Source organism: Erinaceus europaeus, chromosome 6 (genome assembly GCF_950295315.1).
Source record: "Erinaceus europaeus chromosome 6, mEriEur2.1, whole genome shotgun sequence".
Lineage (NCBI taxonomy): Eukaryota > Metazoa > Chordata > Mammalia > Eulipotyphla > Erinaceidae > Erinaceus > Erinaceus europaeus.
In genome coordinates, this window is record NC_080167.1 from 62,464,527 (window position 1) to 62,488,168 (window position 23,642).

Below are 23,642 nucleotides of genomic sequence, written 5' to 3' on the forward strand. Positions count from 1 at the left end.
TCATTTTAACTCTTCTTTCTGTCCATCATTCTTTTTGAAGATCTTTCTTAGAGGGTTGAGGCATTTTCATCACTTGTTTGCCTTTGAAAAGTTTTAGGACTGAGAGAGAAGCTCACAGCATAGAACCCATACCAAGCTGTATGTGAGGCTTGGGTTCCAAGTCAAGGCACCACATAGGAGCACAAGGGAGTTCCATTAGTCCATAAATTGCAGAACAGTGCTGTGGTATCTCTACTCTGTCTCTCCCTTTCTCCTCTCAGAAAAAACAGTGAATGAAGAAATTGGGCCAGTGAGGCTTCTCTGCAGTGATAATTGTTCATGTGTGAAACCCCGAGTTCATTTCCCTGTCACCACATTATTATTATTGTTGTTGTTGTTGCTTTTTTTTTTTTTTTTACAAAACCACTTAATCTGTATTTGAGATAAGATAAACGGTATGTGTTTTATCTTCACTGCTGAAGGTAGAGCACCACCGAGTGGCGTATTTACAAACTGCAGGCTTCTTCTAAGGTTGCCACATGCCCATGAAGGTGAAGTCCTGGTGTTTACACAGGTCTGCTCCTAGAATCCCCTTTTTCTTGTCAAGCAGTGAGGCCTATGGGTAATACTTGGCCCAAGGCAGCTTCCGCCTTTGCTGGCCTCAGTCTGAGAAATGCTGCTTTCCTTCCTGTACATTTTCAGTTCAGAAGGAACATAACACCCAAATAAGTTTCATTTATGTATCTTAGAAATTTGCTTTAGGAATTTTAGGTCTTTTTCATTTGCATATAAGTCTACCACAAACAACATACTTGGTGATAAAAATTAGAATTGTTTATTTAGATTTAGGCAAGGTAAGTTCACCATTCCCATTAACATAGGAATGAAAGAAACAGCTAGCCAGTCAAGAAAAAGAATGCCAAATATAAGGGAGTCAGGCATGCAGTATTTTTATAATAGTTAAATATTGTATTTATCTCTGGTCACCTAACTAGCAGAGCGTCGCGGTAGAAGCATGGTGTGTCCATAATCTCTTGTTATCTATAGTAAAATGGCTAAATCACTGCATTGGGTGCTGTATACTCATAAAAATGCATGTCACGTATCCTTTCATTTATCTTGACATAGAAAGACCCCCAAGATGCCATGTTAAGAAAATAACAAGTTTGGGAGCCGGGTGGTAGTGCAACAGGTTAAGTGCACATGGCTCCAAGTGCAAAGGACTGGTGTAAGGATCCTGGTTCGAGACCCCAGCTCCCCACCTGCAGAGGGTTCACTTTCACAAGCGGTGAAGCAGGTCTGCAGGTGTCTATCTTTCTCTCCCCGCTTCTGTCTTTCCCTCTTCTTTCAGTTTCTCTCTGTCCTATCCAATAACAATGACATCAGTAATAACTACAATAATAACCACAACAACGATAAAATAACAAGGGCAACAAAAGGGGGAAAAAATGGCCTCCAGGAGCATTGGATTCGTAGTGCAGGCACCAAGCCCCAGCAATAACCCTGGAGGGGAAAAGAGCAAGTTCATGGAACGGCATGTCCAGTAATACTAGTTTTCTAAAAACTTTGTGTATGCATGTAAGTATGCGCACACATACCTGTGTGTATAAACACTTACCTAAAACCCTTGGGATGATAGCACCAAACTGTGCTTCAAGGGAAACAGGATGATGGTTGTGATTTTCTCCTTTTTTTCCTTGGGTACCAAGACTTTGCATCCACACAACTCCACTGCTCCTGGCAGACTATTTTTTCATTTTAATTTCAGACGGTGGGGTTTGGGGGGAGAGAGAGAGAGAAGGGCAGGGCAGGGCAGGCCGGAGAGGGGAGGAGAATGGGAGGGAAGGGGAGGGGAGGGGAGGGGAGGGGATGGGAGGGGAGGGGAAGGGAAGGGAGGGAATGGGAGGGAAGGGAAGGGGAGGGAATGGAAGGGGAGGGGAGCCAAGCCAAGCCATAGAATGGCTCCACCATTCATGAAGCCTTCCCTGGTGTGGGGGCTTAAACCTGGGGCCTGGTGCATGGTTAAAATATGTGCTCTGTGGGGTGAGATCTCTCCCAGCTCCTCATTTTACTCTTCATGTGCACAGCATCTTATTTGAAAGATCATGATGAATGTGTGTTATTTTGTAATGATAAGCTTTGGAAATGCAGAAGGAGATGCCACGCACAGCAAAAAAAAATTACATGGAAGGGGTTAGTGGCGCACCGAGGTGCAGCAGTCCTGCCCTTTCCTCTTCATCCCCTAACGAGGTAGCGGAGCGGAGTGGATCTCTAACTGAAGTGGAAGCAAATACAGAGATTAGAGGTTGTCTTCACAGGGTATATTCTGTACAGAGGGCAGGTTCCTGTTTCCATGGCAACACAGGCAGCTCTAAAGAGAGCTCATGAAAGGTGGTTTTTTGTTTTTTGGTTTTTTTTTTTTTTTGGTTTGGTTTTTTGCTTGGGATTTCTTTTGTTTTTTGTTTTTTTGCTCAAGAAGAAGTGCATGAAGCATTTGCTAATTTGTTGAACATCAAGTTCACACACCCAGCTTGACCCACACAATGGACTCCCATCACTGACTTAGCATGACCCAAGGCCAGGGGAAACCTCTGACTAAGGTGGCCAGTGACCTTGCCTTTGATGTCTCAAGGTCAAGCCTGCGGCTTATGGGTCCCCCGTGCCGGCAAGGCGGTACCATCTTTCACCCCTATCAGATCTGTGGCTCTGTGTTGCCAAGAATATATCTTTTAACTCTTTAAATGCAGGCTTGGCCTTCCGCAGACTGTACATAGCAGGCGTAAAAGTCACCATATTCTTTCTACTAAAATGTTGTGCCATCAAGGGCAACCTCAAGACGGCCTGGGAGATGGCTCAGTTAGCAGAACATACACTTCACCATGTGTGAGGACCCAGGTTTGAGCCTCTGCACCACGTAGCACCAGGCATAGCACAGCGGGGTGCTTCACCATGAGGAAACGGTGGCATGATGTCTCTCTCTGCTTTTCTGTGTGTGTGCATCTGTGTCCGTCTGTCTGTCCCTCCAGATCGGGAATTGAAAGGCAAAGAAAACATAGTCTGCAGAGACATAGATGCAAAGTCATCTCACAGGTTTGAGGCCCCCGGGGCAAAATAAAGAACAACCTTGGGAAAAGAGTAACTGTCAGCCGGCTGTGTTAAGGCTCATTTTTTTTTTCTTCTCCTGCAGACATCTCGTGATCTGGCATGTTTTATCCAGTTTGAAAATGTCAACATTTACTATGGGATTCAGTACAAAATGAAATATAAAGCGCCCAGCGACTACTGCTTTGTTCTGAAGGTATGTTGGGAGAGGCCCTTGGTTCAGATGTGGCAGGCATCTTGAGTTCAGACTTCCTTTTGGGGAAAGCTAACTGCATGGGGTCGTACTGTCTGGGTGAGCTGTGTTGCCAGCCCCAAAACTTTGTTTTTCTACATGTAGTCAAGTTTATCGAATGTCCTAATTCTGCCCTCAACCATCAGCGCTTGACAGGTGATGGAAATGCTTGTCTGCGTGGACACATTGAATAGGAGCTGTTAGAAGGGAGCAGAGGCTCAAGCCCCAGGGTTTGAAGACCCAGAGGCCAGAACAGGGAAGTCCAGCAAGCGGGAGTCCAAACCTCAGACCTAGAAGCTTCCAAGCTGGAAGCCTTTCATGTACTGTCCTGAGGAAACTTCTCTCTTTACTGTCAGGAACAAACCACTTTTGGAAGTACCTGGCCAGAGGCACTGAAGCAGCACTTTTTTTTCTTAATTCCCTTTGCAAAAGAAGTTTTCAACCCAAAGTTCAATTTGAGAGTAAAACCCTTAGCAAGGCCCCAAGACTGGAGCCCAGACTCATGGCAGAACCTAGAGGAGCCCTGCATCACTGAAGGGTTCGCCTGAGACTGGCCAGGCACCTTCAGGACACCTGGTGCTAAGCCCCCCCCCCGCCCCCCTCCCCCCTGTGCACGTCTGTAGTGTGTGATTGACGGCAGCAAGCCAGTGGGATTTGCCCTGGGAGGCTGCATGGACCAGGCCAGGAGCTACCCGTCCCTCTCACCTTGTGGGAACTCAAAGTGAAGAGGTGCTGTCTCTGCCTGACACTTCAAGGTCACTATGGTTTCGTTTTCTTTTCTGTGTCTTGTTTGTTTTCAGCAGAGCACTGCTCAGCTCTGGCTTTGGGTGGCGCCAGGAATTGAGCCTCAGGCACGAAAGCCTTTTGTATAACCATGATGCTGTCTCCTGGTATTTAAGGGAATAGCTACATTTTGCTCTATTTGGGTGAAATAGCATACTTAGAAAATTGTTGTGGCAGCAGAGCAAATGCTTTGCTTGGGGTCTCTCTCTCAATAAATCTGGGGGAGAAAACAGAATTTACATGTGTAACCCAGTCTGTGCATTTATCTTCAGGCTGCTGTTTATAATCTGCACCTGGGAACCAGACTCTCCCAGGTCATGTGACAAAAAAAAAACAAGCAAACATGCTAGTACACTCAGTCCAGGATAATGGTGTCAACTTTCTAGATGTCTGGAAAACAAGTCAAAATAGTAATCATTTTAAGTCAACTTTCTAAGAACAGTTACAAGCATGGATTAACTGTAGAGACTCCCGGTTGCCCCTTACATAACTAGGAAGACGCCACTGCATGTTTGGGAGATGAGGGCCTTCAAAATAGCTGGGCTTTAGAGTAACATTGAACGCAAAACAAACAAATGTACAGCCACCTTTCGGCAGTGTTTTCTGCCATCTGCTGGTCACAATGGAAAACTGCAGGCAATGTTCCAGAGTCCGGGGTGGTGGGCGGGGGGCTCTACTGGGGTCTTCACAGGAAGTGGCCTTCCTTCAAGTGCGGTTGATGTGGAACCTGAGGATGAAGAACTCAAATCAAGATGACAGCCTATGCAAAGATAAAAACATAAAGACAGACCGCTAAACTAACTCGAAAGGCTGAAAGGAAGAGCTCTTTGTAATCTCTTGAGTTTTTCTGTGGTGAATTGAAACTCTGGGCTTTTGGTTTCACATAAACAAAGTCATTGTAGGCAGTAGGACCAGAGGCCCCAGGGTGCTAGTAGGCTGTGAGGTAAGACCCCATGACCTCTCTGAACTAGGTTCTCTCAAAATGCCCTACCCTTTCCCAGTAAGCTCTTCAGAGTCTCCGTGGGTCTTGCTGTCCTCTCTAGGCAAACACACCACCATCACTGAATTAGTGGGTAGACCAGTGGGATGGGGGCCATGTAGTGGCGCAGCTGATGAAGCACTCACATTACAACGTACAAGAACCCAGGCTCAAGACCCTGGTCCCCATCTGCAGGGGTGAAACTTCATGAGTGGTGAAACAGGACTGCACCTATCTCTCTTCTCTTTCCCTCTCTATTTCTCCTTCCCCCTTTCATTTCTGTTTCTATCCAATAAAATTAATTAAAATTAAAAAAAAAAAAAAAAAAAGAAAGACCAGTGGAATGACTAGCCCAGATGATGCCTCTCAGATTAAATGGAAGTTCAAGGGCACAGTATCCTTGGCTGAGGTTAGCTTTGAAAATAGTCATTTCTGGGGTTAGGCAGTGACGTACCTGGTTAAATGTTTACATCACAGTGTGCAAGGACCAGTGTATGGATCCTGGTTCGAGCCCCCAGCTCCCCATCTGCAGAGCAGTCGCTTCACAGGCAGTAAAGTAGGTCTGCAGGTGTCTGTCTTTCTCTCCCCCCTGTCTCTCTCTCCTCTCTCCATTTCTCTCTGTCCTAACAATGACGACATCAGTAACAACAACAATAGTAACTACAATAACAATAAAAAAGAACACGGGCAACAAAAGGGAAAATAAATACATTAATTAAAAAAAATTATAAGCACCCATGAAAATTCCCAGGACATGCATCTTGGAACCTAGAGTTGGTTGCCTGTCACTCACCAGATGGTCACAGGAAATCCCACATGTGTTTATTTCCAACTTTCCTCCCCCTCTGGATTGTAGAGCCAAGCACTAGGGTCTTCGCCAGTGAGTGACGGTTGTGGTTCCTATCCTCAGGGGGGCACACGGCATATCAGGAACAGAGGCATAAAACAGAAGTCAACAGGGCAAGAGGAATGAGGACCTGTGTCTCTGTTACATTCCTGTGTGCCCTGTCCTTGTTCTCTTTGGCTGTCGCCTCCCCTGGGTCACCAGATAACCCCTACTGCATCATCCCAAGCCCAACTCAAGAACAGCCAGAAGTAACCCTTCAGGCCATCCATGCAGAAGTCAAAATGTCCCCCATGTAAACAGGAAATGGTAGTTAAGAGTGAACTTCTGAGTGCCTGGCAGCAGAAATAACCCTAGGTCTATGGGGGGGGGGGTGCATCACGAGAGCATTAACCCTGTGACAGAAGAATTATATCTGGTAGGTCCCCTTATCTGATAAATAGAGAACAGATTGAGATTTGTTGTGGGCACAGAGCCAAGACAGAGAGGAAGACTTTGAAGAGTTGAGACAAGCAGAGCCAAGAGTCGTGGTCACACTGTCATGTGAAGGGTTGATGATGGCCTGTCACAGATGTCTTAGGTCCTTTCCAAAGCGAGCCCCTTTGACAAAGCACCTCACTTCCTAACACCGGCTCATAAAGACACATACATCATCTGAGCCTGAAACAACTTTGGGAAAGGTGTTGGTGTGTGCAAAGTTCATGACAATGGCCTTTGAAATGTTTGGGTTTTTTTCTTTTTCTAGCACCCCCAAATTCAGAAGGAGTCCCAGTACATCAAGTATCTCTGTTGTGATGACGCAAGAACGCTAAACCAGTGGGTCGCTGGGATCAGGATTGCCAAGGTGAGGGAGGGAGCATCTGCCATCTTGAATTTGTCAGCCTGCTGGTCCACTCTTTGCAGTGCTGGGAGATAGTTGGCCCATTCCTTTCTTTGTATGTTTGTTTGTTTATTTCTACCAGAGCACTACTCAGTTCTGGATATTAATGGCATGGTTCAGTGAGGTTTTTTTCCCCTTTTTTATTAGTAATTTTACTATATTTACAGCATTATAAAATGGCAAGGGTTTCTTTTCACATGCAGATAGGTTATGAGTCACCAAACCCTCCACCGAAGTTCTGTGCCCGTCCCTAACCCCATAAGGACTATAGTTCTCACAAAGTCCAAACAACAATTTGGTTACCTTTTTTTCTTACATTTATTTGTATAGCCATCCGTATCCTACATATGAGCAAAACCATCCAGTAGTTGTCCTTCACTTTTTACTTATTTCTCATAGCATAATCACCCCCAAATGAAATAATCTCACTTTTTTTTTTTAGTTGCAGAATAGTCTTCTCTGTATTGCTTAACTTCTTAGAATTGGTGTTTCTTTTTTTCCTTTTTTAAGATTTCTTTACTCGGGTGAGCTCTCTCCACACCATCACTCTGGCACATGTGATGCCAAGGATTAAATGCAAGGCTTCAGGCCTTCGAAAGCAAAACTGTAGCCACTGTGCTCCTCCCGGCCACTCCCACAGCCGCTTTATCCAGTCCTCTGTCCTTGTCACCCATGGAGTTCTTTGTTTTTCCTCAGTAGTGTATAGAGTGCAGACTCGGACTAAATGGATCCTTCTCTTTCTTCTCTCCTGCCCCCTCCCTAGTACGGAAAGACCCTCTACGACAATTACCAGCGAGCCATGGCCAGGGCTGGGCTCGCGTCCCGGTGGACAAGCCTGGGCAATACCAATGCAGCCACTCCAGCAACGCCGCCCACAGGTACAGTGCTGACAGGGCACACATCCTGACACCGCCCAGAACCCAGCGCTGGCGTCAAACTGTCAGACCCATTTTGTGGAAATAGCTTTGCAGACACTGTACCAGACATGCACCCTTCTTATGATTCTGCTGAAGAGCTAGCGCTATCCCATTATCTCTCTCTCTCTCTCTCTCTCTCTCTCTCACACACACACACACACACACACACACACACACACACACGGACAGTTTCAGATTCGACATACAACAGATACAGATAGAACCACGATACAGATAGACATGCTCCTTCTTCTATTTTCTTATGACTGATTCTACTGGGGGCAGAGATTTTACAGATTAACCAGACTGGACGCCACCCAGGCTTATTAATGATCAAATGTTTCGGTGAGCATGTCAAGGGAAGAAGTTATCAGTCTCATGTTCAGCGTATGGTTAGACGCTACGGCTATGGGCACCTGCTCTGTGGGGTTTCATTACTGACGAGCATGGAAGGAACTGAAGATGGGAGTAGAAAAATGTGAAGCTCCCCCTCAAAGAGAAGGGGGAACCTGTCCCTCTTCTCACACACATACCTACCTACCTACACATGTAGGAATGACCCTGGTCACGTCTTTGGAAACAGACTTCCTGAAATGACACCATCTTTTAAAATCCCGTTCTCACCAGATTTTGTTACTGAAGCCTCTCTCTCCATCTTAACTCAGGGCACAGCATCAGTGGGCCCCTTGGGAAGTGTTGGAGGGGCCCTCGCCCTTCATAGAGGCCCACAATAAACCAATCATATGCTCCTCCCAAGACTCAAGACCTCCCCCCCCAAAAAAAAAATACTTGAGGTGAACCTTTGAAAACGTGCTGGAGGCCAGGAGATAACCCACCTGGTAGAGCACATGCCTCGCCATGCACAAGGCCTAGCACCACATGGGAGCAGTGTGGATGGCACCAGCATTGCTGCATAGACAGATATATGTCTTTTCCTCTCTGAAAAATACACAGTGTTGAACCGACGGTGGCCACTCAATAGTGTTATACGTGCTGGAGGCCCTGGATTGAAGTTCATTCTTGATGCTGTTTTAAAAAGAGAGAGAGAGAGAAAGTAAGTTGGAGGGGATTGGGCTTTAGTTTTCCCAGTAGAGCACGTACTTCCATGCGTGAGGATCCAGGTTACAGCCCCCGGGCCCTGCACCACATTACACTTCAGGAGTGGTGGAGCAGGGCTGCAGTGTCTCCTGCTTTTTATTTATGTATGTATGTGTTTGTTTATTTGATAGAAACAGCCAGAAATCAAGAGGGAAGGGGTGAGGAAGAGACAGAGAGAGAACGATCCCGGGGGGGGGGGGGCTGCTCTTATTTTTTGTGAGAGTCATTTAGACTAGCAGAATGGGGCAGTAAGAGAATAAAGAACTCCTGTGTCGCTTTAACACCCAGATCACCACCATAGACTATTTCATCAGGTTTGCTCATTTTCTCTCCCTACCACTTGCCAGCCGCAGACATCTGAGAGTAGACTGACTCTAATTTGCCCCATAACTCTTCTGTTCGCATTGCCTGTGCACTCACTAGCCCTAATTATCAAATTCAGGAGACACATCTTCGAATTGATGGCATGTTCTTAGCTAAACCACAGGCCACATTCCAGTTTTGCTGGCAGCCGTGTTTTCCCTGGCACTGGTGTGGGCCAAGGTCATGCACTCCACTGGGTTCTCACATCTTTAGTCCCCTTGGACCCGAAACAGCTATCAGGCTATTAACACTGTTTTAAAGATAAGAGCTCTTTGGTTTTTTTTTATTAGTTTAGTTTACTTTTGTTTTGTTTTCCCCAGAGCCCTGCTCAGCTCTGGCTTATGGTGGTACGGGGGGTTGAACCTGGGGCTTTGGAACCTCAGACACAAAAGTCTTTTTGTGTAAGCAATATGCTATCTCCCTCACCTGGTAAGAGCTGTTTCTTTGCTAGAATGTGTTTGTTGTTTCATTCTAAGGCATTTCAGGTCATCTGCTGGGCAGTATACCTTCCTCAGCTATCAGTGAGAGGCATGCCCCGCCTCTTGTTCCTCGTTGCGGGCATTCACCCAGACCCCTTGGTGACGGTGTTGTCCAGTACCCTGACCCTCACTGAACTCTCCCTTCTTTTTTTTTTTATATTTATTTTCCCTTTTGTTGCCCTTGTTTTTTTATTGTTGTTGATGTTATCGTTGTTAGGACAGAGGAAATGGAGAGAAGAGGGGAAGATAGAGAGGGGGAGAGAAAGATAGACACCTGCAGACCTCCTTCACTGCTTGTGAAGTGACTCCCCTGCAAGTGGGGAGCCGGGGGCTCGAGCCAGGATCCTTAGGCCGGTCCTTGGCGCTTTGTGCCACATGCGCTTAACCCGCTGCGATACCGCCCGCCCGACTCCCAAACTCTCCCTTCTTTTCTTACTCTCCTGAAATCCTTAACCTTCTTGATGCTTTTGTGATTGACAAGTTTCTCAAAATGCTAGAAAAAACATTGAAGGCTCTAGGAAACAAGTCCTTCCATTAGGATTTGCCAGAAGAGCTAGCAGTGGGGGAAGGGGATCCAGGCGGACAGTTAAGTCACTTGAGAACTGGCTGTCCCTTCCAGAAAGTTCTCTGAGGAGCCAGCGTAATCAAAAGGCAGCTTCTGATTGCGTACAAAACTGAAATCCTTGTTACTCTGGGTTTTGTGGAAACAGGTCCAGGGAGAAAGTCAGGGACGTTTCTGGGCCCAGAAAAGGTTTTGTTGAGGTCGTGTCCACGAGTGCACAGCACAGCGTCAAGCTGCAGCATGCAGATGTTCAGAAACGTCAGCAATAGGAATTATTTCTTCAATGAGATTTCCAAGGTTTTTTTGCCAGAGAAGCGGGTTATCTTTTTCAAATAAGCTGTTCTCTAGCCAGTTTATCCAAATCTTCTGGAGACCTGAGAAAGCTTTCACTCTCCTGAACCTTCTGCTAAATCCTCGGCAGGACTGCCCGGGACCTGGGGTTCTTCATGAGGCCTGCATACAACACTGGACCTGCAAGTTGCCTTCTCTGGCTTTGGGCATTGAAGCTGTGTTTTTTTGGCTTAATTTCCAAGAACGTTAAAGATGCCGTACTCACTCTTCTTGTCTCTCTTCCTCCCCTCTCAGCTCTGAAAATGAGCCCCTGCCAGGCCAACGGTCAGATTCCACAAGCAGCACCTTCTGTGAGCCGTGTTCAGCACGAAACCCAAAGGCCAGCCGAGCCAACCAAGGTGAGGCCAGAGAGCAGCCGGCATAAGTTCTGTCTAGCTGGCGCCTGTGAGCTGACACTAAAAATGTTTATGTGCCTTTCTGCTTAATAGATTAGAATCAGTATGTAGAATCCAATAACAGGTTAGAGGGCTACTGTAAAAGTGATTTTAAAAGATTCTATGTCTGTCCGTTTATAGTCTACACATCCCCTCCACCCCAGAGATAGATAAAAAGCATGCTTGTTGAATATTAAGCAAATTCTTAGAACATTTCTTTTAATACTCTTATTTATTGGATAGAGACAGAAATCAAGAGGGATGGGGAAGATAGCCCCGCTTCACCACTTACTGGAGCTCCCCTCCTGCAGGTGGGGACTGGGAGCTTGAACATGGGTCCTTGCACACTGACCTGAGCGCTCAACCAGGTGTGCCACCACCCAGCCCCATAACATTCTCTATAAGCTGTTTTTTTTTTTTTTTTCAGTAGAGCAGTTGATATCGTCTCAGTTGACTGCAAGTTCTATTTTGAGTATTTCCATCCTGTGATTCAAAACAACCTTAGATGATTTTGCTTTTAGTGTTCTCCAACTTCACTTTGTCCATCAGCCATGGTGCAAACAAATCTATTTTTTTAACTTTGCATTATAACTCTTGAAAAACCATTATAGACCTAAAGGTGGTGTTTCTTCTTTTTTCAGGTTTGTATTTTATTTTTTGGACAGAGACAGAATGAAATTGAGAAGGGAAAGGAGGTTAAAGACAAAGAAGTGGGGCCAAGTGGTGGCTACCTGGTTAAACACACACACCACAGTAAGCAAAGACCCAGGTTCAAGCCCCTGGTCCCCACCTGCAGGGAGAAAGGTTCAATAGTAGTGAAGCAGGGCTGCAGGTGTCTCTCTGTCTCTCTCTCCCTCTCCTATCTCCCCTCTCCTCTCAATTTCTCTGTCTCTATCCAATAATAAAATTTTTAAATTAGATTTTAAAAAAGAGGAAGAAGAGACAGAGAAACACCTGCAGCCCTGCTTTACCACTTGTGAAGCGTCCCCCCTGCAGGCGGGAGCCGGGGCTCGAACCTACATCCTTTATGCACTGTAATGTGTGCTCAACCAGGTGTGCTTAAATGTGGACAATATTTCACACCCCCAAGGTTATATTTCTCCAACATTCCTTTTTATCTTCACCACAAGTCTGGAGTCACATCATGCACTATACTTTCTGCTAGTCTTTTTTTTTTTTTTTGCCTTCAGGGTTATTGCCGGGGTTGGGTGCCTGCACCACAAATCCACTCCTCCTGGAGGCCATTTTTTTCCCTTTTGTTGCCCTTGTTGTTTTATCATTGTTGTTGTTTTATCATTATTATTGTTGTTGTTGTTGCTGTGGTTGGATAGGACAGAGAGAAATGGAGAGAGGAGGGGAAGACAGAGGGGGAGAGAAAGATAGACACCTGCAGACCTGCTTCACTTTTGTAAAGCAACTCCCCTACAGGTGGGAAGCCGGGGGCTCGAACTGGGATCCTTATGCCAGTCCTTGTGCTTCGTGCCACGTGCGCTTAATCCGCTGCACTACCACCCGACTCCCTGCTATTCTTATTTTCATGAGGAGCGACCCAGGACTGTATTAAAGGAAGTAAAATATTTTAAATATCAAAATCAACAAGAGGATCCTAGAATAGAAAACACTTAGCTCTATCGTGAACACCAGTTACCAAACTGCCTATTCAGAATAAATCTTTTTTTTAATATTCCCTTTTGTTGCCCTTGTTGCTTTATTGTTATAGTTATTGTTGTTATTGATGTCATTGTTGTTTTGATGTCATTGTTGTTGGATAGGACAGAGAGAAATGGAGAGAGGAGGGGAAGACAGAAAGGGGGAAAGAAAGATAGACCTGCTTCACCACCTGTGAAGGGAACCCCTGCAGGTGGGGAGTGGGGGCTTGAACCAGGATCCTCATACCAGTCCATGCGCTTTGCACCACCTGCACTTAACTGCCTGACTCCCATAAATCTTTTTTTAAACAGTTTTTAAAATTATTTATTTATGAGAAAGATAGGAGGAGAGAGAGCCAGACATCACACTAGCACATGTGCTGCTGAGGATCAAACCTAGGACCTCATACTTGAGAGTCCAAAGCTTTATCACTGTGCCACCTCCCAGACACAGAATAAATCTTTTAAAAAAAAAAAAATCACAGTGAGCTGGCTCATCACGCTAAACAAACCAAATAAAAAAGAATTCAGTCATAATACATTTTGTCACAAAAAGATAAAACTTCTAGATGTAATCTTCTATGTCCAGAGCTTAATGAGCCAAGAAAAAAAAAATCTTGGAAAAATGCAAAATTACAATGATAATCATGAAAACAGAGGATTTAAGTACGGCTGCTTGAAATCCAAAGGAAAGTTGGATGATATAAAGAAACTTCTCTCACTCTCTGTGCCACTTGTTAGCACATGGAAACTGAGCCTCTGTTACTTGGCCAAGACTGGCGCTCTGGTTTCACCCTGGAGCATCCGTGTATTTTGCTTTCCCCGCCTCACTCACACATTGATGGATCTGACTTAATCTCATAACCTTGAGACACAGATAAGAATGGGGGGGTGTCACTTGTTTTACGGACCACCCCCCCCCCATTCACCAGCTGACTCTCGTGCGCATAAGAACAGGGAAAGGTGTGGAGACAGGCCAGGACCTCCTCCCAGAAGTTTGTGGTTGGCTCCTGGCTAGAAGCAGCTGCTGGGGGAACGGCCACCTTTGCTCTGAGCAAGGAGACAGAAACCTGAGTGGGCAGAACAGCCAAGGAGTGTCCCGGTGCTCAGCTTCCCACACTGGCTCCCTCTTGCCCAGCCAGAACTGTTTCAGTTTCCGTCTTAGCATCGTTCTAAGATGCACACTTACCTAAAGGAAGCCGGTTAAGCCAGAGGTTTGGAGAAAGGTCTGGGAAGCTCCTTAAGAGCCTGTTTGCCATGGTGGGACTGGCACGGAGCACAATGATTTTTCTTTTTTTTCTTCCAGGGTTATCGCTGGGGCTCGGTGTTCCTGGAGGCCATTTTCCCCATTTTGTTGCCCTTGTTATTATTGGATAGGAGAGAGAAATCGAGAGAGGAGGGGAAGACAGGGGGAAGGGGAGGGAGTGTAGACAGACACCTGCAGACCTGCTTCGCTGCTTGTGAAGCGACCCACCTGTAGGTTGGTCGCTGGGTGCTTGAACCGGGATCCTTAAGGCCAGTCCTTGTGCCCTCAATCCACTGTGCTACTGCCCTGCGCTTAGCAGAGTGATTTACAGACAGAGTGATTTACAGACAGACGCCTGCTCGAGGCAGCTGAGCTGCAACCCACCCCGAAGAGGCCAAGAAAAAGGCCATGGCTAGGGGTGCACCTAAGATCCTGGTGGCTTGTTTTGGGGGGTGAGGAGCGACCCAGGGCAGTTCTGGAGAACCATTCTGCTTCCATTCTGAGCCCCATAATCCGACCACGTTGTGGATGATGACTGATGTAGGCCCACAGGTCACCAAACTCTGTACCAGTAAAGCTCTGGTTAGGAGCAGGGGGCTATCTGAATAGAACACAGGCGCTGGGAGTGGAGTGCGCTGCTTCACCATGCGCTCCGCACAGACTGGAACCCGCCCCCACCGCATTGGAGGGCTGAAGTGGTCTCGGTCTCTCGGTCTCTCTCTCTGCCTCTCTCCTTAAAATAATAATAGCAATAATACATAATGGTACTAGTATGCCAAGCACCTCCCTGGATAGGGCAGATTGCCAATTACAGAAGCCACAGGCACTGGCGCCCCCTGGTGACAAGTCTGGGGACGTCCTCTGCGGCCACAGCTGAAACAAGCCGGGGACCAGCCTTGAGATCTTGGGGGGGGGGTGCCCCCACCCCCGGGGCCACTGTCGCCTGACGCTGTCGTTGCTCTGTCCCAGGACAAGAATCCGGCCCCGTGCCCTCCCCCCGCCAAGGCCAGCCTGCCGCCGCCGCCGCCCGTGCGCCGGTCCTCCGACGTGGCGGGGGGCAGCCCGGTGCCGCCCCCCAAGATGTGGGCCGCCCGCTGCCCCGCGCCGCCCGACGACCTGCCGCCGCCGCCGCCACCGCCCCCTGGGGACCAGGACGAGCTGCCGCCGCCGCCGCCGCCCCCCGACTTCGGCGAGGGGCCCCCGGACTTTATCCCGCCGCCACCGCCGTCTTGGGCGGGTGAGGAGGGGGCCCTGCCGCCGCCACCCCCGCCGCCGCCGACCGCCCCGGGCTCCGCGCCCCCCGCCGCCGCCAGGCCGCTCCCGGGCGCCGCCAGGAGGCCCCCGATACCCCCCAAGAGGCACGAGAGCCCGGCGGGCGCGGGCGCGGGCGGCGGGGAGCAAGACTTCATGTCGGATCTCATGAAAGCTTTGCAAAAGAAAAGGGCCAACATGCCCTGAGCGCCACCCGATGCGGAAGCAGGTGTCTCCTGGCCCTGGGACTCTGCTTCCCCGCGCCCCTCCGCCCTTGTAAATGCTGGGGCGGTTCAGACCAGAAAGCCTATGAGTCCGGCGAGCGCAGTCTGTCTCGGAGCGTGCATAGCCTGCCTAGGAATCCGCGCGCCCCAGATGGAATCATAATAATTCTTCCTTCCAGGTCATTGGGAAAAAAAAAATGTCTTGAGTTCATCTATTTTATTACACTCGGAACTCTCAAAAAGTATTGTTGACATCCTGAAGGAGCGATTCCTGGAGTTGGCAGCAGATGGCTCTGTAACAGTAATGGCGCTACTCCATCATCAACTTGACTTTCCGAAGTCTGCCCTGGTAAAGTCTTGTTCATCTTAAATACATTATCTGTCTCTGGCTCCGGGACTTTCTTAAAATATCTGGACATGTGACCCCTGTTTTTCCCACTAAAGAAAGCTTCAGTCTCTTGGTCCTTTCTGTGCCTCTATCCAAAAAAAAAAAAAAAAATCCAGGAAAAAAAAAAAAAAGATCAATGTGACTTGGTTGGTTGATTGGGGTCAAGTGCATATGTTGTTTCTGGTCTCTAACACAAAATAAAAATTTTTTAAAAAGATGTTTAAAAGACTTGAATAATACTACATATCAACTATACCTAACATAGCTGTTGAAAACTCCTTCCAACAGAAGCAAAATGAACTTTTTTTTTTCCAAAGCACATTCTTTTCAAGTATACAGGAGACATTGTCTGGGTCCAGAATATACCATTTCATAGGCAATAAAATTAGCACTTAGATGAGGGCAAAACACACAAATAATGTTCCTCTAGGCGTAATAAACTAGAAATCAACAGTAGGCTTAAACAGTGCAATTCTAAATCAAATTTATTAACGAAGTGTGTGAAATTTTTCAAGAATATATTTAGATAGTACAGTAAAAAGTGGCAAAAATGGTAAGAAATATTTAGAAGTATCTACGTAACGTATTAACATCTTGGATTGATAGTCCAGCTTCCCTCCTTAACAAATTTGAAATAAGAGCAGAAACTAATTTCAAAGCAAACAGAATGAAGAAGTTTAAATAATTAGAATGGAAACTTTAAAAAGAGCAGCCAAAAGTTGTTCTTTGAAAAGACTCAAATTACTAAAATCAAATGTGAAAGGAACATTAAGACAAAAATTAATAAAGAGATTATTAAAAAGCAACTGTCATCCACTGACATTTTTATCTATGATGATTGTATGTCAACAAATTGCATAAATGAGAAAAATAGAGCTACGAAAGCCCACTCTAGAAGAACTAGAAATGACAGAATGCAACTACACCAAGTAAAGAGATAAATGAAGGGGAAAAGGGAAGGAGGGAGGAAACTTAGAGCTTGAATTATTTGCTGGTAAATTTTTCCCAACGTTAAAAGAACTAAAATAATCTTTCACAGGTTTTCAAATGTAGAAGAGGAACCACTTGGCAGTAACTCACTCCATGAGACTAATTTACTGATACCCAAACCAGAAACAGTACAAGATAGGAAAAACAGTATTTAGTTAACTTTTTTTTTATTGCATAGAGATAGAAACTGAGAAGGGAAGGGGAGATAGGGAAAGAAACAGGCACCTACAGGCCTACTTTATACCACTGTGAAGCTTTCCCCCTGCAGGTGGGGATCAGGGGCTTGAATCTGGGTCCTTGTACACTGGAATGTGAGCACTTAACCAGGTGAGCCCCTGCCTGGCCTCACAGACCAGTGTTTCTAATGAACAATAATAAATGGGGTTCTAATAATCAAATGCCAAATAAATGCTTTTTTTTTTTTTCACTTCCAGTGTTATCGCTGGGACTCAGAACCTGCACTATGAATCCACTGCGGCCTTTTTTTTTTTTTTTTCCTATTTTTTCCTGAATAGGACAGAGAGAAATTGAGAAGAAAGGGGGAGAGAGAAAGAGACCCACAGACCTGCTTCACCATTTGTGAAGTGACCCCCTTGCAGGTGGGGAGCTAGAGGCTCGAACCGGGCTCGTTGCCTAGGCCCTTGCACTTTGCGCTATGGGCATTTAACCTGGTGTGCTACCAGCCAGCCCCCTAACCAAATCTTTAAAGGCAAAAGAGTGTGTGTAGATATTGATTGTTCTAAGGAACTTATATAGTAATTGCCAATAGGCACATTAAGAAAATGTTCAAAATCAAAATAGGGAAGTGCAAATCAAAACTGCTGTGAAATGCCATCCCCTGAAGCTGCACAGTGGTGCACCCAGTAGAGTGCACATATTCCCATGTGTGAGAGCCTGGGTTCAAACGCCCTGTCCCCACCTACAGCAGGGGAAAGCTGTATGAGTGATGGTCTTGCTGATGTCTGTGCCCCCCCCCTCCCACCCTCCCCCCTCCCCTCTCCCCCTTCACCAAAAAAACCGACCACCAGGAATGGTGGATTTGTGCAGGTCAGAACGCCAGCAATAACCCTGGTGGCAAAAATAAAAGCACCACCACTCCCTGCCACTCACTGGGATGACTAAAATGAAAAGGAGACACAGGTACTGACTGAGATGCAGATAAATTGGAACATCCATGCATCCCGGGTACAGATAAAAAGACACTTTGGAAAATCCTCCAACAGTTAAGCGCACACTTATCAGGTAGCCCGAGAGCCCCTCTCCTAGGGAGGGGAGAAAAGGGGGGAGGGAGTGTTGGTTTTGAAGAAACTATATACTTTCCAAAAAAACTACTTCAATGCAGCACTCTTCTTAGTTTAAAACTGGAAACAACCCAACTGCTCATGAACCAAAGAAAGGAAAAACAAAATGGGCTGGGGGCCAGGCGGTAGCACATTAGGTTAAGCACACACAGCTCGAAGCCTTCACAAGGACTGGCCAAGGATCCTGGTTCAGGCTCCCAGCTCCCCACCTGCAGGGAGGGGTCACTTCATAAGCAGTGAAACAGGTCTGCAGGTGACTTGGCTTTCTCTCCCCCTCTCTGTTTTACCTGCCTCTCTCAATTACTCTCTGTCCTATCCAAGAACAACATCAGCAATAACAAGGGCAACAGAATGGGGGGGGGGGGGTGGTAAATGGCCTCCAGGAGCAGTAGATTTATACTGCAGGCACTAAGTCCCAGAGATAACCCTTTTTATTAAAAAAAAAAAAAAAAAAGGTTGTTTGTAAGATGGTTTTTTATTCAGTCACAAACAGGTTAAAGTACTAGTCCATTTAAGGACACGAAGAAATCTTGCAAGCACTTTGCTTATTGAAAGAAGATGATGGCCCAGGCAGTGACGTACCTGCTTAAGCACACACATTACAGTGCACAAGGACCCAGGTTCAAGCCCCTGGTCCCCACCTTCAAGGGGAAAACTTCACAAGTGGTGAAGCAGAGTTGCAGGTATCTCACTGGTTCCCTCTCTTCCCCTCAGTTTCTGTCTCTATTCCAATTAATAAGATTTATAAAAAAAAAAAAAAAAAGAGTGAAAGAAGACAAGAAGGCTGCATAATGGTTATGCAAAAAAAAAAAAAAAAACTTTCATGTCTGAGATCCCATGTTCAATTCCCAGCACCACCATAAGTCAGAGATAAGCAGCGCTCTGTGCTCACCCTCTCTCTGTCTTTCCTTCTGAAATATATGTATGTGTAAGTCTATCTACACATATATATTTTAGAAAGGAGGAGAAAAGGCAGACTGACCCTACTTGCATCAACTCCTCTGTTTAGGCTATGACCTGACTCTGGCCAGATACTCATTCTGATGCTGTCAGGTGACAGTTAAAGGCAGGCAATATCTATATACACACACACACACATATATATATATATATATATATATATATATATATATATATATATATATATACTTTTTTTGTCAAAGGTGCATTCTCATGTTCAGCCTTTCTTTGAATCTATCCTCTTGTTCTTTGATTTCGTGATTCTGCAGGTACAGGGAGCTGCACCAAGAATAGAGCTGTTGGCATCTTCACAGCAAAAAAGACTAAGGCAAAAAGGTAGTGTTAATTTACTACCAGGTCAGATTTCAAATATCCAGTCATTGATGGTTGCTTGAGGCATCTCCCAAATGCGGGTAGACATAGAGCTCCAGCAGTTAGGAAGGAGCTTAGAATACCACTGCACTAAATAAATAAATAAATAAATAAATAAATAAATAAATACATAAATAAATGTTAAACACAAAGTAGGGGCCGGGGGTGGCGTACCCGGTTACAGTGCGTAAGGGCCCGGGTTCGAGCTCCTAGTCCCCACCTGCACAGGGAAAGCTTTGCGAGTGGTGAAGCAGGGCTGCAGGTGCCTCTCTGTCTCTCTCCCTCTCTATCCCCCCTTCCTTGCCTCTCGATTTCTGGCTCTATCCAATAAATAATTTTTAAAAAATAGTCGTCAGCTTGTTTCTCCTCTCATAATAAAATGTGAAAATGGGCACTGACAATTTAAAACACACACCCAAAGCAGAACTTGGACTGGGTCTAGAGTATTGCACCAAAGTGAAGGACACTGGGGTAGGGAGAAGTTTCAGGTCCTGGAACATGATGGCAGAGGAGGACCTAGAGGGGGCTGAATTGTCATGTGGAAAACTGAGAAATCTGAACAGGGGTAGATGGCATAATGTTAGGCAATGAAACTCTTATTCCTGAGACTCCAAAGTCCCACGTTCACGGTGAATTCACCTTCTTTATCTCATCTTAGAGCTCGAAAACATGTTAAGTGAAATAAATCAGACACAAAAGGATGAGTCTGGAATGATCTCACTCAGAGGCAGAAGTTGAAAAAGCAAGATCAGAAGGGAAACACTAAGGAGAACTGGGACCGGAGTTGGTGTATTGCACCGAAGTAAAAGATACTGGGGGCGGGCAGGGGGGGTGGTTAAGGTCCTGAAACATGATGACAGAGGACCTAGTGGGGGTTGAACTGTTATGTGGCAAACTGGGAAATGCTGTGCATGTACAAACTATTGTATTTTACTGTTGACTGTAAACCATTAATCCCCCAATAAAGAAATTTCATTTTATTTTATTTTATTGCCTCCAGGGTTATTGCTGGGACTCGGTTATTGCTGGACTCACAATAACTATGAACCCGCTTCTCCTGGAGGTCATTTTTCCCATTTTGTTGCCCTTGTTTAGTTGTTATAGCTGTTGTGGTGGTTGTTGGATAGGAAAGAGAGAAATTGACAAGGGGAAGACAGGAAGAGAGGAAGATAGACACCTGCAGACCTGCTTCACTACTTGTGAAGTGACCCCCCTGCAGATGGGGAGCTGGGAGGCTGAACCGGGATCCTTATGCTGACCCTTGCACTTTGCGCCATGTGCGTTTAACCCACTGAGCTACTGCCCAGCCACCTCAATTTAAAAAAAAAAAAAAAAAGAATACCACTGCACTGCAGTGGAAATAATACCACCTTCGTGTGAGATAAGCAGAAAGTCAGTACAGCATAATGACCAAGACACAGAAGGCTGGTGCCTGATGCCCTGCAGTCAGATCCCACCCGAAGGTCACATGGCCTTTGGAAGGTCCTTCAAGCCCCGTTTCTCAGCTCCTTATGGGGATAGTTATAGGACCTGCGTGTTAGTGTTATGTTGGGAGGCTAAAAAAAAATATCTTTTTTTTTTTTAGCAAATATAGCCAACACCTGAAATAAATAATTGGTTCTTCCCAGGAGCTGCCTACAAAGGCTTTGTTCCATTGTGAAATGTCTGTGCCAAAAGCAAGGGATAGAGAGAGAGTGGTGGCTACCCCCAGAGAAGGGCAGTGGGAGAATGAGGGTGAGGAAGAGATCATCAAAATGATAGGCTGTTTTGATCCCCTAAGGGAAACGTCTTGTTGTTTCTTGTCACTGGAGAAAAACTCTTGTCCTCCTGCTTTGACCTGAGATGTGTCCACCCCACCCCAAAAACTGCCAGTGGCTCCAGAAGCTTCAAGTCAGCAAAATCAATAGCCGATCAGGCTCTGAGAAACGCCACACACCAAGGCCAGCACTCACTTTGTCGTGCTTGGAAGGGGACCAGTAGTAACCTGCACAGTCTGGCCTTAGGGGCGGCAGAAGCTCTCTCTAGGGCAGAGAGAAACCTGCATAAGCCTCGGTCCATGTACAGTTCGCCAAAGCAAAACTTCCCATTTTGTCAATATTGTGTAACAGTCTTCCTTTTCATGTGTCTAGATGTCTTTTCTCTCTGCTGGGAGACTTACGAAGCTCTTTGGACCTTAACCAGTGGTATAAAACTTAAAACGACAGAACTTCAGTAGGGTGAGACCAGAACTCAGAGAAGCCTGCTGCGCTCTCTGGTCTCTGGGGTTGGAAGTGTTCATCTGGCTATCTGACTAATAAATCCCATTGGAAATCAGTTTCCGGAGTTAACTTTTCATGCAACAATATGTGTTGGTCCCATCAATAGCATGGGGCTGGCAGAGCCAGGCGTATGATGCAGTTTCTGGTGAAAGGCACTGAAAAGATAACTTGACAATCACCAAGACGCAGGGGGCTGGTGCCTGACACCCTGCAGTCAGATCCCACCTGAAGGCCACATGGCCTTTGGAAAATTCCTGAAGCCCCGTTTCTCAGCTCCTTGTGGGGATAGTAATAGGACCTGCATGTTAGTGTTATAAGGGGAGGCAAAAATAAATAAATAAATAAATAACACCTGAAGTAAATAATTGGTTCTTCCCAGGAGCTGCCTACAAAGGCTTTGTTCCATTGTGAAATGTCTGCGCCAAAAGCAAGGGATGGAGTGGTGGCAGCCCCCAGAGAGGATGGTGGGAGAATGAGGGTGAGGAAGAGATCATCAAAATGATAAGCTGTTCTGAGCCCCTGGGGGAAATGTCTTGTTGTTTCTTGTCACTGGAGAAAAACCCTCTTGTCCTCCTGCTTTGACCTGAGCTAGAGGAGAGCCCTGGCCCAAAGAGAATGCCTCCCTGCTCTCTATTTCAACCCCTGACACAAAATGCAATGTGTTCCCCCCAAATGTATGGCTCAGCCTCCTCCTCTTGCCCCGACCACCAACCCATATCCCTCTCCTCCAGCACTTGCAACTGCTTTGCTGTCTAGCTTGCATTGGGTCAGGTGACCACCCTGAATGACCAGTAGTCTCTCTGACATCCCAACTGGCTCAGAACCCGGGACATTCCAAACCAACTGCCCACAGGACAGTTCTACAACGAATTAACTTCACTCGGTCCAATTTTGGCTGTGGGGCAGTTACTAGCCGGGGAAGGGGTCCTCTAGACTGATACTTAGGGGGGTGGAGCTCAGCAAATGAAGTCTATAAGCCCCCTGTGTCTTTCTAACTAAAGGTCCCACCTGCTCAGAGGGACCGAGGCCTCGGCCAGAGCAGATAGTGGCTGTATTGACTCCAGTCCTCCCTCACCCAAATCCTGTCTCTGCTGTCTGAACTAATACTTACTTGTGACTCTGCTCACCAGTTTGTTTTCCATGGTGTCTTAAAGACGCATGGACAGTAGGAATGACTTGATAATGAGTCTCTCATGAAGCCTGTATTTAAATCCCTTATGATGCCTTTTTTTTTAAATCTGGGACACTATGTTAAAATATATGTTTAAGAGACTGGGAGATAGCTCACCTGGTAAAGCACACACTTTACCACGAGTGAGTGCCTAGGCTCAATGGGTTCAAATCCCCAACCGCCACATGGAGTATCTGTACAGGAAAAGCTTCATGAGTGGTGGGGCAGTGCTGTAGTGCCTCTCCTCTTCTCTTCCTCTCTCTCTTTCCCTCTTTGTCTCTCATTCTCTATCTAAAAATGGGAAAAGAAATTCACTGGGGAAAGTAAAATCATGTGGGTGCAGATCTCCAGCAATAATCCTGGTGGCAAAAAGAAAAAAAAATTAAAAAGAGATTAACATTTAAAAAAAAAAAATCAAAGGATGGTTGGTGATTCCTGAAAAAAGACCACAGGAGGGCATTGGTTTGATTCCTCCTTCAAAAATTCTGAGCTCCTTGTTCACCTGCTGGTGAGGGAGCCAACTGGATCCAATTTAGACTTGGAGAGAGTATCTGGTATCATGTGGCAGAGATGTTAACAAAAGAAAAGTCTGGGTAGTTGCTTACCAGAGCTCGCATAAACGCTGAGCACATCAGCTTCATGGGGGGGGGGGGGTAAAGATAGCATGGTCAAAAAAATAGACACATTGTTGTTGTTTTTGTGAAGAATCATTCTCCAAGGTCAAGACCAGCTCCCCTTTCTGCTTCTGTCTAATCTTATTTCAAGCTGCCAAGAAGAGGACCAGAAATGAGCTCCTTTGTCTGGCCCTTTCTCTGCAGAAACACTTGGCAGGGAAGGAAAAAAAATTCTGATAGGTCTCAGTTCTTGTCCTTTTCCCATGAACTGATAA

General features: G+C 46.1%; 1 protein-coding gene across 2 annotated transcripts in view; it reads left to right on the forward strand.

Annotated features, from left to right (window-relative positions):
* APBB1IP (amyloid beta precursor protein binding family B member 1 interacting protein) overlaps positions 1-15,434 on the forward strand; it is a 96,236-nt gene extending 80,802 nt beyond the window's left edge. For both annotated transcript variants that reach the window (XM_060192327.1, XM_060192325.1), the window contains 5 exons: positions 3,167-3,277; positions 6,665-6,763; positions 7,563-7,677; positions 10,804-10,907; positions 14,808-15,434. In XM_060192327.1, coding sequence (XP_060048310.1) covers positions 3,167-3,277; positions 6,665-6,763; positions 7,563-7,677; positions 10,804-10,907; positions 14,808-15,296 — 918 coding nt within the window. In that variant the 3' untranslated portion in view covers positions 15,297-15,434. The remainder of the gene's footprint in view (positions 1-3,166; positions 3,278-6,664; positions 6,764-7,562; positions 7,678-10,803; positions 10,908-14,807) is intronic.
* The last annotated feature ends 8,208 nt before the right edge of the window (positions 15,435-23,642 follow it).